This window comes from Monodelphis domestica, chromosome 4 (assembly GCF_027887165.1).
Source record: "Monodelphis domestica isolate mMonDom1 chromosome 4, mMonDom1.pri, whole genome shotgun sequence".
Classification (NCBI taxonomy): Eukaryota; Metazoa; Chordata; class Mammalia; order Didelphimorphia; family Didelphidae; genus Monodelphis; species Monodelphis domestica.
In genome coordinates, this window is record NC_077230.1 from 418,556,751 (window position 1) to 418,570,798 (window position 14,048).

General features: G+C 49.4%; 1 protein-coding gene across 1 annotated transcript; it reads left to right on the forward strand.

Moving 5' to 3' along the window:
• The first annotated feature begins 3,504 nt into the window (after positions 1-3,504).
• On the forward strand, positions 3,505-7,770 carry PPP1R14A (protein phosphatase 1 regulatory inhibitor subunit 14A). The gene is made up of 4 exons (XM_056796171.1): positions 3,505-4,075; positions 6,181-6,261; positions 6,961-6,993; positions 7,505-7,770. The coding sequence occupies exons 1-4, from the start codon at positions 3,872-3,874 to the stop codon at positions 7,640-7,642; spliced, it is 456 nt and encodes a 151-aa protein (XP_056652149.1). The 5' UTR covers positions 3,505-3,871; the 3' UTR covers positions 7,643-7,770.
• Positions 7,771-14,048: the final 6,278 nt, after the last annotated feature.

Below are 14,048 nucleotides of genomic sequence, written 5' to 3' on the forward strand. Positions count from 1 at the left end.
TGGACGAGGAAGAAGAGGCGGGGAAATGATACATACACCTTGGCGCAGGCGCAGTCGGTCCCCCCGGTCTGCTCCTGGAACATCTCCTTTCTTTAGGCACCTGAGTCCGGCCTTCAGGGGAGTGTCACGAGCTTTCCGAGGTTCCGTCATAGAACTCCAACCTCCAGCGAAAGACCTAACTCTTCCTCTTCTGGCTGTCCCCTCACTATTGGAACTTTTCTAGTCTCGGGGGATCCTAGTCCTTGAAAAAGATAACGTAGAGAGGGGACTAAGCTATTCCTGTCTCTGCCTTTACAGGATAAACTTGCTGTTTGTGGTCAGAGTTAGGGGGGGCCTGGGTTCAAAGACGACCTCAGACACTTCCTACCCTTGTGACGCTGGGCAAGTCTTTTAACCCCCATAGACTACCCTTTACAACTCTTCTACCTTTGAACTAATGCACAGTAACACAGTATTGATTCCAAGATGGAGTTAAGAAAACAAAACAAAACAGTGTCTGGCATGTACTCAATAAATGCTTGTTGAATGTATGATCCATGTAATATTTATTGCTCGCCAATATAGTAAAAATGACCATCCTACCCAAACTTATCTATTTAGTGCCATACCCATAGCACTACCAAAAAACTTTCTTTACTGATTTAGAAGAAAAACATAACAAAGTTCATTTGGAATAACAAAGGATTAAGGATATCCAGTGAAATAATGAAAAAAAAATACAAAGGAAGGGGGCCTTGCAGTCCCAGATCTCAAACTATATTACAAAGCAGCAGTCATCAGAACAATTTGGTACTGGCTAAGAGACAGAAAGGAGGATCAGTGGAATAGACTTGGGGCAAGTGACCTCAGCAAGACAATATATGATAAACCCAAAGATCCCAGCTTTTGGGTCAAAAATCCACTATTCGATAAAAACTGCTTGGAAAACTGGAAGACAGTGTGGGAGAGATTAGGATTAGATCAACACCTCACACCCTACACCAAGATAAATTCAAAATGGGTGACTGACATGAACATAAAGAAGGAAACTATAAGTAAATTAGGTAAACACAGAATAGTATACATGCCAGACCTTTGGGAAGGGAAAGACTTTAAAACCAAGCAAGACATAGAAAGAGTCACAAAATGTAAAATAAATAATTTCGACTACATCAAATTAAAAAACTTTTGTACAAACAAAACCAATATAACTAAAATCAGAAGGAAAGCAACAAATTGGGAAGCAATCTTCATAAAAACCTCTGACAAAGGTTTAATTACTCAAATTTACAAAGAGCTAAATCAATTGTACAAAAAATCAAGCCATTCTCCAATTGATAAATGGGCAAGGGACATGAACAGGCAGTTCTCAGCCAAAGAAATCAAAACTATTAATAAGCACATGAAAAAGTGCTCTACATCTCTTATAATCAGAGAGATGCAAATCAAAACAACTCTGAGGTATCACCTCACACCTAGCAGATTGACTAACATGACAGCTATGGAAAGTAATGAATGCTGGAGGGGATGTGGCAAAGTGGGGACACTAATTCATTGCTGGTGGAGTTGTGAATTGATCCAGCCATTCTGGAAGGGAATTTGGAACTATGCCCAAAGGGCAATAAAAGACTGTCTGCCCTTTAATCCAGCCATAGCTCTGCTGGATCTGTACCCCAAAGAGATAATAAGGAAAAAGACTTGTACAAGAATATTCATAGCTGCGCTCTTTGTGGTGGCCAAAAATTGGAAAATGAGGGGATGCCCTTCAATTGAGGAATGGCTGAACAAATTGTGGTCTCTGTTGGTGGTGGAATACTATTGTGCTAAAAGGAATAATAAAGTGGAGGAATTCCATGGAGACTGGAACAACCTCCAAGAAGTGATACAGAGCGAAAGGAGCTGAAGCAGGAAAACATTGTACACAGAGACTGATACACTGTGGCACAATGGAATGTAATGGACTCCTCCACTAGGGACAATGCAATGTCTCTGAACAATCTGCAGGGATCTAAAAAACACTATCCACAAGCAGAGGATAAACTGTGGGAGTAAAACACCGAGGAAAAGCAACTGCTTGACTACAGGGGCTGAGAGGAAATGACTGAGGAGAGACTCTAAATGAACACTCTAGTGCTCTCCAACAACATGGAAATGGGTTCGAACCAAGAACACATGTGAAACCCAGTGGAATTGTGTTCCGGCTATGGGAGAAGTGTTTGTAAATAACCAAATAAAATAATGTTTAAAAAAATATTTATTGCTTGCCTCATCGAGTGGGGGAAGGGTGAGAGAGAATTTGGAACTCAACTTTTTCAACAATTAATGTATTTTTTATGTAATTGAGAAATCTTTAACGAAATATATTAAAAAGTAAATGCTTGTTGGTCGACAGACTGGACCTCTAATTTCATTAATATAGGGAACTTCCAAGTAAGGGAACTCCCTCTTCCAATGCAAATAGCTACCTTCTGTGCAAGTTTTAGGCTTGGGGAGCAGAGTGCTTAGTGTCACCCATTTCCTCTGCTCTCTATTCATTAGAGTCCTGTGCCTAGTAAGAAGCAGTTCTGGGTTCCAGAGGCAAGAGACAGGTTCTGATCCTGGCTATATTACTTATTACTTATTCACTGTGTGATCCTGGGCAAGGAATTTGTCCTCTCTGATACTCTGCTTCAGATATTCCCATTTGTGAAATGGGAATAACGCTACCCCTCCATCTCACAGAGTTGCATAAAGGCTCTAATGAGATAGTTACTTTAATACATAAATCTTCTTCAACCAACATACATTTAGAATGTGTCCCATGTGTCTTAGGTCAATTTTAAACCATTAAATTATTAAGTTAGAAGGGCTTAAAACGGCCCGAAGATTTGTATTAAGAATGTCAAGCACTCACTCTAGCTGTGTGATCCTGGGCAAGTCACTTAATCCCGTTTGCCTAGCCCCTGCAGCTCTTCTGTTTTAGAGTTGATACTAAGAACGAAGAGGGGGGGGGGGGGGACGGAGAGGAAAAGAGAGGGGAGGGAGAGAGAGACAGAGACAGAGACAGAGAGAGGGACAGAGAGAGGGACAGAGAGAGGGACAGAGAGAGAGAGAGAGAGAGAGAGAGAGAGAGAGAGAGAGAGAGAGAGAGAGAGAGAATACCAAGCATCCAAACCAAAAGCGAGGTAGTACTTTACAGGGCCACAGTACATCCCGCATTAGTAAATGCCAGTTACAAATAATGGGGAGGAGGATACTAGGGGAATCTGGAGAGCAGCTCTCAGGATGAGGACTCTAAACACATTCACACCCTTTCAGTCAGTGGAGGGGACAGGGCAGGGGAGAGCTCGGGATCTCTGGATTAAGAATGGATAAACCGCAAAGGGTCTGCTTGAAGGCGGAGTACTTTAGTAGGTAAAAGAAAACTACAACTTCCGCCGGTTCTCCCCCATAGGTCAGGGAAGCCCCACTGGGGATAAGCCAACCCCGCCCCCCCGGGGCCCTGCCCATCTGTGAACAGCTGGCTCCAGCTGTGTTCAGTGCATCCGAAGCATAACAAACAGCTCCCCCGAGGGAGGGCCAGATCACAGGGCGGAGGTGGGATAGGGAGCAGACCCTGGGAACCCCCATCGCCACTGGGGTTGCTCGGGTCTCTTGGGTCCCCAGCGAGGACTGAGAGGCAGAGAGGGCCCTGAAGGGGGTGGGGGGGGGTGGCAGGGGAGTTAACAGGGTTGGAAGATGGGGGCGGGCCCTCCTGTTCCTGGATCCTGCTCCAGGCCCTTTCTCCCATCTCCTCCCCCGCCTCCCGGGCCCCGCCCCCTTCCTCTCGCCCTCCACCCCCACCCCCCCTTTTAAGAGCAGCCGGCTGCTGCCTCTCCAGTCTATCATCATCCCAGGGGGGCTACTGCCGGGGATGGCAGCTCAGCGGCTCGGCAAGCGGGTCCTGAGCAAGCTGCAGTCACCCTCCCGGGCCGGGGGCAGTGCTGGTGGTAGCCCTGGGGGTCTGCAGAAGCGACACGCCCGAGTCACGGTCAAGTACGACCGGCGGGAGCTACAGAGGCGGCTGGACGTAGAAAAGTGGATCGACGGACGCCTGGAGGAACTGTACCAGGGCCGGGTGAGGCCAGAGAGCTGGGGAGGAGGAGGGTTCCAAGGACGGCTGGGGAGGGGGATTCAGAGCACCCAAGCCTGGGGAGGGGTCGTTCACAGCTTCCTTCAGGGTGGTTCTTCTCGTCTTGCAATGTTAGAATGTACGAATCTTGGACCCCAAAAGGGCCTTAGAGAAGATCTAGCAGCGCCCCCGCCCCACTTGGCAGATAGGAAAACTGAAGCTCAGAAGCTTAACTTATCCCCAAATGTTGGGTGGTTGCCTTTGCCCTCCCACTGTCTTCCTATTCTACCCTGTCCATTCTCCCCTCACCCATAACCTCCCTCCACTTTGCTTCTACCTACGATCCTCTCCTCATTAGGGTCCGGCAGAGGGACCCGCCCCCGCCCCCATAGTTCCTCTATCATCCCTCCCAAGAGGCCCCGGGTTTGACTAGGTCCCTGGGAAGATCTGCAGGAGAGATGAAGAACGGCTTTATCCGGAGCATCTCAGAGATGGTGACTCAGGGCCAAACTTTGTGGCAGCTAATGTGGGTTCTGGGTGGGCTGGGACACACGTGAGTCCTAAACACATCTGGAGGGACACACAGAGAAAGAAACAGCTCAGAGACGCTCTCACAGAAAGTAGCTATCCAGGACCACAGCCCTACCCAGGACGGCACAGGGGACTAGCTTTGGGGGGCTCTCCCCGGAGCTAACAAAAGGACCCCATCTCTGGACATAGTGAACGTTCCAGCCATTTGCAGGGTCCTGGGCCAGGCTCCCTAGCCAGCAGGAACTCATGTAAACAACACTTCTTTCCTTCTGGAGCAAAAAGAGAATGTTTGGTGTTTGGGGGAAGGGCTGGAAGATTTCCAGAAGCCAGAGCTCTTGATCTCCCAATCTGGTCCAGCCTCCTCCCCTCCCCTCATGAGGATTGGGGGGAGGTAGAGCCAGGAGACAGCCCCAAGGCAGCCAGTACCCTAGTCTCCCCCTGCTTTCCCCTGCCTCCTGTCTCTTCTCCCTGGGGCACAGCTGGGCCCTGTCCCTAGAGGCTGGCTGGAAGCCAGAAGAGAGACTGGGCAGATAGCCCAGACCCCAGTGCTAAGAACTGCCAGGTGCCCCCCAATCCTCCCCACCCTGTAGGGTGATCAGAGACAGCAGGGACCTCTCCTGGGAACACACAGCATCATCCTGGGGTGGTGGAGGGGTCCCCAAATGACCTCAGGCCCTGTCTTGAATTCTTTGGCCAAGTGCCTTGTCTTCTATTCCTGCTCCCCAGAGCCCCAAGGGGACCCAGGCATCCTGGAGCTGGGATCCACAGGAACGGCTCCAGTTCCATTCCACTCTCCCCTCCCCCGCCTCCCTCCTTCTTCCCCAGCTCAGACTTTTCCATGAAAGGGCAGAGTCAGGGGCCTCTGGCTGGGGACCCAGGAGACTTATCTCTCTCCCCACCCCCATCCCTCAACCTCAAATCCAGGCCCTGGCATTCCCAGGCAGGACTGATCCTGCTTTCTGGCTGGCTCTGGGATTCCAGCTTGGACACTGAATTCCTCTGCCCCCCCCCCACTTGCCCTGAGGACCCTTCTTTGTCTCCCCACCCACATACTCCTCCTTGTGGGAAGTTCCCAAGATGGTCTGGGCCTTAATCTAGGACCCTTCCAGGACACATATGATCAGATGTGAGGAGTGCGACTTCAACTTGGGCAAAGCTCTGCAATTGCTCATAAACCCACCAGCCAGAGACAGAGGTGTGTGCAGAGCTGGGGTCCAGAGGAGCTTCCTGACTAGGAAGGCCAGGTTTGGAAAGGAGGGGAACCACACAAGGCATAGGAAGGCCTCAGTGGTGATGGTAGGGGGCAGTATTGCATGGGGGGAGCAGGCAGGCTGGGTGCCTTCTCTTAGTGCTTGGCCCAGATGGTCATGCCTGGTAGTACCATCTCTGCATAGCACATGCCCCAGCCTGGCATGAGATGAGTCAGCAGGTCATCCTCGACACCCCAAGAAGGAAGGGGCTCTGGCATTCTCTTGAGTCCCAGAGGGCAGGAAGTGGAAGAGTTTTAGTGGGGGAAGAGAGGAAGAGGAAGATAAAAGATTTGGGGGTCCCCAAGCCCCAACTGATCCCTAACCTTGCAGGAGGAAGACATGCCTGATGAGGTCAACATTGATGAGTTATTGGAACTAGAGAGTGAAGAGGAGAGAAGCAAAAAAATTCAGGTTTGTGGCTCTCCCCATTAGACTGAAAGCTTCCTAAGGCCAGAGGCCATCTTTCCTCTCATTTAATATCCCTGGTGCTTAGCACAGTGCCTGACACATAGGAATGGGAAGGGGTCTTGGAGGATGGGCAGAGGAGAGAGATGGAGGGGGGAAGGGGAAGGGACAAAGGAAGAGAAGGAAAGAAAGAGGGGGAAAGGGAGAAAGGGAGAGGAGAGGGAAATGAGAGGAAAGGGGGGAAGAGAGAGGGAGAGGGAGATGAGGAGAGGGGAAGAAGAATGTGTGTGTGTGTGTGAGAGAGACAGAGAGAGAGAGAGAGAGAGAGAGAGAGAGAGAGAGAGAGAGAGAGAGAGAGAGAGAGAGAGAGAGAGAGAGAGAGAGAGAGAGAGAGGGGAAGAGAAAGGAAGAGGAAAAGAGAAAGATAGAAGAGAGACCTGGGGAACAAGCACCTTAAGAATAGGGCAAAAGAGAGGCTGAAAAGCTAGATGACTTCGGAACTATTCTTCTTAAGTTTCCCCTCACACTTGGGGATTGGGGAGAAGCACTTCTATCCCTGCTCTGGAAAACTACTAGAAAAACTTCTCTTCTCATTTCTCTGAGACCCTGCTATCATGATGGGAGCTGGGGTTACAGAGGAGTGGCATATGGGTGGGGGAAAGGTCAATCTGTGTATTTCATGTACTTTTTGGGGGGGCATTCCAGGGAATCTTGAAGGCCTGCAGGAACCCCACAGAGGTAAGTCCTGCCTTTTGTTCTGGGTTCTATCCAGGGAAGGTGGAGGGGAGGTGGGAGAGAGCCTATTCTTTTCATTCCACAGGCCTGCCTCCCCTTCTCTTCTAGCCCCCTCTACTGCCTAGGTGACCTAGTCCTCTCCTCTTCCCATCCCCTGCCTCTTCTTGCCCCCCTCTCTGTCTCTCTCTGTCTCCCTCTGTCTCTCTCTGTCTCTCTGTCTCTGTCTCTGTCTCTCTCTCTCTGTCTCTCTCTCTCTGTCTCTCTGTCTCTCTCTGTCTCTCTCTCTCTCTCTCTCTGTCTCTGTCTCTCTCTCTCTCTCTCTCTCTCTCTCTCTGTCTCTCTCTGTCTCTCTCTCTGTCTGTCTCCTCTGTGTGTGCTTGCCCCTTAGTCCTCCTTTCCCCCTTTCTCTCTCCACCGCCTTTCCCCAGCCCATCAATCACTGGAGGGTTGGAGGTGGGGGTGGGGTTAGTCTTTTCTCTTACTTCCTCCTCCCTCCCTTCCCCCTTTCATCCAGGATTTTGCCAGGGAGCTGCTCCTGAAACTCCGGGGGCTTCACAAGCAGCCTGGTGTTCCCCGGGGCAGTCCCTCAGATGATTCGGATGGGGGGGGCATGAGCCCAGTCCAGGATCAAGCCAGAACTGCCCCTCGCTGACTGCCCCCTTTCCCTTTGATACCCTGGAGAAAGGGTGGCTTCCTGTGTCCATATGGGCCACCCTGGACCCCACCTCTGCCTGGGACTATGTTTATAAATTGTATTTTATGTTGTTTTAAAAGGAAAAACGTGTTTGTGGTTCAGGCATTGACTCCCCCGAGATCATTCTGTCCTTCCCTCAATTCTCCCTCTCTGGCTGCTTTTTTCCCCTGCCAGCCCCTCCCCCAGCTGTCCTTGCTCTAATGGAGACAGATGGAAAATCAATTGAGCCAGCCCCTACCCCCCCACCCCCAGGAAAAGGGAGTATGAGAACAGACCACAGCTGGAATCCCTGGGGACCCAGGCATCCCTATCTCCCAGCTCCTTGCCAAACTGTATCCTGGTCAGCCACCTCCTCCCTTCTCTGCTGGAAAGTACATCAAGTTAGTGGAGAATCCTAGGGCTGAGAGTTGGGCAGAGCCTCACAGGTCTTTTCATCCAACGTTCTTGTTTATTTAATTGTTAAGGAAACTGTCTCAGACCCAGAAGAGTCTGGTTTCTGCTTCCAGTCCCCAAGGCCACTTAGCAGGGACTCAGCAGAAGGCCAGGGCCCAAACTGGAAAGCCAGAGGTGGGAACCCCAAGCTGGGGGTGGGAGGAAAGTACAGTAGGGGGGCAGAGAACAGGTCCCCCCCAGCAGGAGGTCCAGGGCACACACATAATGGACCTACATTCCAGTGGGTTAGCCATCATCAGAAGCCCCCTGGGCTGCTTCTGAGCAAATGCAGAAGAGCCACCCCCAAACTAAGGATGTTCTTGAGGGGCTGGGCTGGGTCTAGGCTGGCTGGGATCCTTCTCAAACTGGCTGAGAATCCTCAAGAGTGGGAGTGAGTTGGACAGGAGGGCAAAGGAAATCAATAGGCAACTGGATATAAGAGATGCTGTGGGGGAAATAAGAGGGCAGAGAGACAGACCAAAGATCATGGAATCTGGCACTAGAAGGGACTTCAGAGAACTAGCTAGCATCCTTCCCATCCAGCACAACTTCTCCCCCTTCATTTGGTTTAGAGAGAGATGGAAAGAAGCCTAGAGAAATGAAGTGCCTTGGTGAAGGGCACCCAAATATATTTCAGAGGTGGGCTCTGAATCCAGGCTTATTCCACTGTAAGAGCCTGGCTCCTAAAGTTAGAGGGGAAGAGGGGCCCAGACCCCCCAAAATAAGTAAGTGTAAACCTGGAGGAGGTTGGTGCCTGAAGGAGGAGTTCTGGTGTTAGATGGGTGAAGGCTGGGCAGAAAAGTCACTGAGGACCACTAAATGGGAAGTGATGGGGGGTGGGGGGGAGGCTAGGAATGGAGAAGAGGCTGGGTAGCTGAGGAGGATAAGAATGTGGGAGAGAGGGGCTAGGAGGGATGTAGGTGATGGTGGGAACTGTAGAGGACTAGGCCAAGGGTGGGAGGGGAAGTGGAAGCCACTGATGGTGTATTTGGGGACAGGGATAGACTGGAGGTTGAGGAATAGAGCAGGGAGGGGGAACTAGGAGATGGGGCTTGAAGGATCAGGGTCAGGGGTTGAGAAGGGGATACTTACAGAGAAGAGACTTGGGGACTGGAGTGCTGAAGTGTGGGACAGTGAATGCAGAGGTGACTAGAAAGCAGGGACAAGTGAAAAGAACAGGGACAGAGAAGAGGTTGGGAACTAGGACCCACACATCCAGGAGGTACTCGAGCATGGGAGATTTCACCCATGGCAATACAGTGATGGACAGAGAAGAAAGAGGCTAGGAAAGTAGGCACTGTGGCTCTGCCTCTGCCATTTGCTAGCTGGGTGACCAAGGACAAGATGGCTCACCTATATGAGCCTCAGTTTCCTTATATGTAAAATGAACTGGTTAGATTAAATGACCTCTGACTGCCCTCCTAGTTCTAGATCTATGATGGGGTGGGCAGGTGGGGGGAGGGAGGCAGAAAGTGGAAGGGAGTAATCAGGTTGGGGGTGTGTGGTTAGAGATGAAGAGAAACCCCTAGGAGGGGTTTAGGGGTGTGGGAGAAAGTGGGAAATGTGGAATGGGAAACCAGTTTGGGATTGGGTTGGGGAGGATCCTGTGACCTGGAAGGTCACCTGGGTATTTTACAGCCACCCCCCCCCCCAAAGGACAAGCTTGGAGAGCTGGAGGGATGGCTGGCCCTCTCCCCTCTATTGACATTTTACAAGGAGGGGGAGGACTTGGCCTTTAACCAACATCGAGTAGCCCCTCCCCGGCCTCAAGCTGTGAGCTGGCTCCAACCCGGGGCATGTCTGCCAAGAGCAATCAGAGGCAGGCACCCTCCCCCCCCCCATCATATTGGGGGTCCAGTTCTCTGGAGACCTCCCGATCCCTCCTCCTCCCCTCCCGGTACCCCTGAGTGTCCCAAACGCCCCGAAGGCAGTCTTCTCTGGGCCCGTCCCATACAAAGCAGGCTCACAACACCCTCTTGTGGCCTCATCGGCACTGGAAGTGTGTTGGAGAACCCAGTCGTCCTTGCTGGCACGAGCCGCTCCCGGCTTCCTTGGCCAGGTGTGCCCTGGCCTCTTGCATCCTCCCCCTCCCCACCAGAGCTGGCCTAATTCGTGTAGAGAGGCTATGGGGAAGCCGAGAGAAGATTCCATTTCTTAGAGAGCCCAGGTTGCCCTCTGAGATCTCCCTGCGGGCTGGGTTCCTCCATACTGCCCAGGGCTAAAGGGAGCCCAAGCCCGGGGGCAAGCGCAGGCTCCTCTAAACCAGAGCCCAGGACCCGAGGGAGGAAAGGAGGAGAAGGTCAGACAAGGAGATGAGACTGCCAGGCGGAGCCCTGGCAGAGCTGGTTCTCCTGGCCCCACGGGGGACCACAGCGACCAAAGGTGCCAAGATGGGTGCCTTGGGCCCTTCCTGGTTTGGCTGCTTAACTGGCTGCAAGGGAGTTCCTGGTTGGAAACCCTGCCGGGCAATCTGCCTAGGGCAGAAGATGTGGTTAGATAATCAATGGGAGGAAACCCCAGAAAGATGTTTGGATTCAATTCCCAAAGAAGGGGGGCTCCTGGTCTTCCGGCAGACTGGTGAGCTCTAGGGCTGAGGATTTGGGGTCTGGAGAGCCCTTCTTTAATCCTTCTGCAAATAGGTATGGGAGAGTCCCTTAATCTCAGAGCCTCTGTTTCCTCCTTGGTAAAATGGGCATAATTGTGGGATTATTTTGAGAAATGCACTTTGTAAACCCCAAAGCACCCTGTAAATGTAAACTATTGCTTCTCTGGATTGCAGTTTCCCCTTCCCCATAAAGGGTATTCTAGTTGATTTCTGGGACAGCTAGGTGGCTCAGTGGATAGAACACCAGGCCTGGAGTTAGGAGACTTATTTTTCTGGGTTTGAATCCAGTCTCCAATAGACACCTACCAGCTGCGTGACCCTGGGTAGTTCATCCTGTTTGCCTCTGTTTCTTCAGCTCTGAGAAGGAAATGGCAAATCACTCCAGTCTCCCTGCCAAGAAAACTCTAAATGGGATCAGGATGAATCAGACATGACTGAAAAATGATTGAGAAACAACTAGCTGATTTCTAAGGCCCACAACCCCAGTTAGGCTCCCAAAGGGATTGTGCCACTGGTAGGGAGGTTGGGCCAGATGTCCCCTGTACCCTGAGACTTACATCTGCCCCTCTGGACATTCGAGGGATCAACCTCTGAAAAAGGAGACCTGGACCCTAAAAGGCCTATAGTCTGCTTCTAAAGATTATTTCAGGGCCAAGTATGAGAAAGTCTCTAACCCTGTCCCAGTGATGATGAACCTTTTAGAGACTGAGTGCCCAAACCACAACCATCAACCACATGTGAGTGCCTCCATTTATCCCAGACTGGGAGGGAAGAAGTACTCCCATTGGGCTGCTGGACAGAGGGGTGGGTGACAAGAGAGATGTCCTCAGGCATGCATAGAGAAGGGGAGGGAAACAGCCCCTCCTGCACCTGTTCCACAGGTTCACCAACATGGCTCTATCCTATTTACAGCTCAAATTTCAAGACCCAATTTTCTATACTCCCATATATATTATATACACAAACCCACATATTAACACACACATGTATATATTCTTTTTTTAAAATTCAGTTTTATTTCAGTTCCAAATTCGCTCCCCCTCTCTTCATTCCTCAATCATTGAAAAGGCAAGAAAAAGGAAACTCATAACAAATATACAAGCACACTCTATTTTCTTTTGCTTTGAAGATACTGCATTTTTTTTAACCTATTGAGGTTTGTGGCAACCCTGTAGCGAGCAAGTCTCTTAGTGCCATTTCCCCAAGAACACGTGTTCACATCATGTCTCTATGATATAGTTGGGTCATTCCAGCAATATTTCAAGCTTTTTCACTATTATTATATCCGTTGTGGTGCTGTGGGGATGGTAATATTTGATGCTAGTGTTGTAACTGTTTGGGGGAGCCACAACCATGCCCATATAAAAGATCAAACTTCATCAACAAGTGTGTGTGTGTGTGTATGTGTGTGTGTGTGTTCTGGCTCCTCCATGGACCAGCCATTCCCATATTTCTCACTCTCCATGGGCCTCCCTATTCCCTGAGACACAGCACTATTGAAATTGGGTCAATTAATAACCCTCCACTGGCCTCTGAGTGTTCAAGTGGGAGGAAGAGTTAATCAATGGGACAAACTTCATTGCTGGCTTATTTTAAGAAATTGCCACAGCCATCTAGCAGCCATCTCCCTGATCAGTGAGTAGCCATCACCATCGAGGCAAGACCCTCGACCAGCAAAAGATTAAGACTCCCTGAAGGCTCAGATGATGGTTAGCATCTTTTAGCAATAAAGAATTTTTTAATTAAGGAATGTACAGTTGTGTTTTTCTTTACATCATACTACTGCACACTTAATAGACTAGAGCATAATGCAAACATAATTCATATGTGGTAGGAAACTAAACCCTTTGTGTGACTCTTTATTGCAATATTTACTTTATTGAGGTGGTCTGCAATCAAACCTGAAATATCTCTGAGGCATGTCTCTATATAATCATGCAAAACAAATTTCTGCATTAGCCATGTCTCCCCCCCCCCAAAAAAAAAGGACAGAAAAGAAAATGTGCTTCAATTTGCTATCTGAGTCCATCAGCTCTCATCCGGAGATGGGTAACATGCTTCATTATGAGTCCTTTGGAATTGTAGTTGGTTGTCTCATTCATCAAAGTTACTAAGTCTTTCAGAGTTAATGATAGTGTTACCTTTAGGGGGCAGTGGGGTAGCTCAGGGGATTGAGAGTCAGACCTAGAGACCACTTTTCTGTCTTAGAACCAATATACAGTATTGATTCTAAAACAGAAGGTAAGGGTTTTTAAAAGAAAGTAGTAAGGGCTAGGCAATGGGGGTTAAGTGACTTGCCCAGGGTCACTCAGCTAGGAAGTGTCTAAGGTCAGATTTGAACCCAGGACCTTCCATCTCTAGGCCTGGCTCTTGCTCCACTTAGCCACCCAACTGCCCCCCCTTCTGCCTTAGAACCAATACAAAGTATTGATTCCAAGACAGAAGGTAAGAATTTAAAAATAATAATATTGCCTTTACTATGTAGATTGTTCTGGTTCTGCTCACTTTTGTATCAGTTCCTATAAATTTCCCCAGGTTTCTCTGAAAACACCCCCTTCATTATTTCTATACTATTATTGTTATTTTTTAGGATTTATGTTTTATTTTAGTGACAAATGTCCACATCCCCTTCATCATTTCTTACAGCACAATAGTATTCCATTGAATTCATGTATCATAATGTGATCATCCATTCCCCAGTTGGTGGGCATCACCTCAGTTTCCAGGTCTTTGCCACCAAAAAAAGAGCACCTATAAATATATCTGTGCATCTGGGTTCTTTTCCTCTTTCTTTGATCCCTGGAGGAAGTGAGAGGGTTGCTATAGACCTAGTAGCAATATCTCTGGGTCAAAAGGTATGCAGGGTTTAATGGCTTAGGAGCATAGTTCCAAACTGTCCAAAGCTGTTTCTGAAATGCTCAACCTCCCTTCTCTAGAATCAGCCCAGTTTACAGTCTACTGGAGGCAAGAGCCTAATCTCCAGTAAGTGATGTGGGAACTCGGAAGCTCTTAGACTAATAGAATTTTAGGGCCACGTGGGACTTCAATGTCCAGGAGCTTCCTTCTTGCTCAGCCTTTTAGGCAAAAGCTTTCTAACTGTTGCGCCTTTGAGAGGCTGCAAAGTTGCCGTTGAGGGGGAAGTCAGAAGGAGCTGTTCTTGGTGCTGTCCTGGGGGAGCTTTCAATCTGAGAGAGAAGAGGAAATGTGGTTACATTTATATGATTTGCTCCACAGATCTAATGCATCTTGCTCTGTACACAGTAGGTCTTGTCAAATATTCAGGATACGTTTGGTTACACCTGATGGGTCTTTGTCATATATACATAG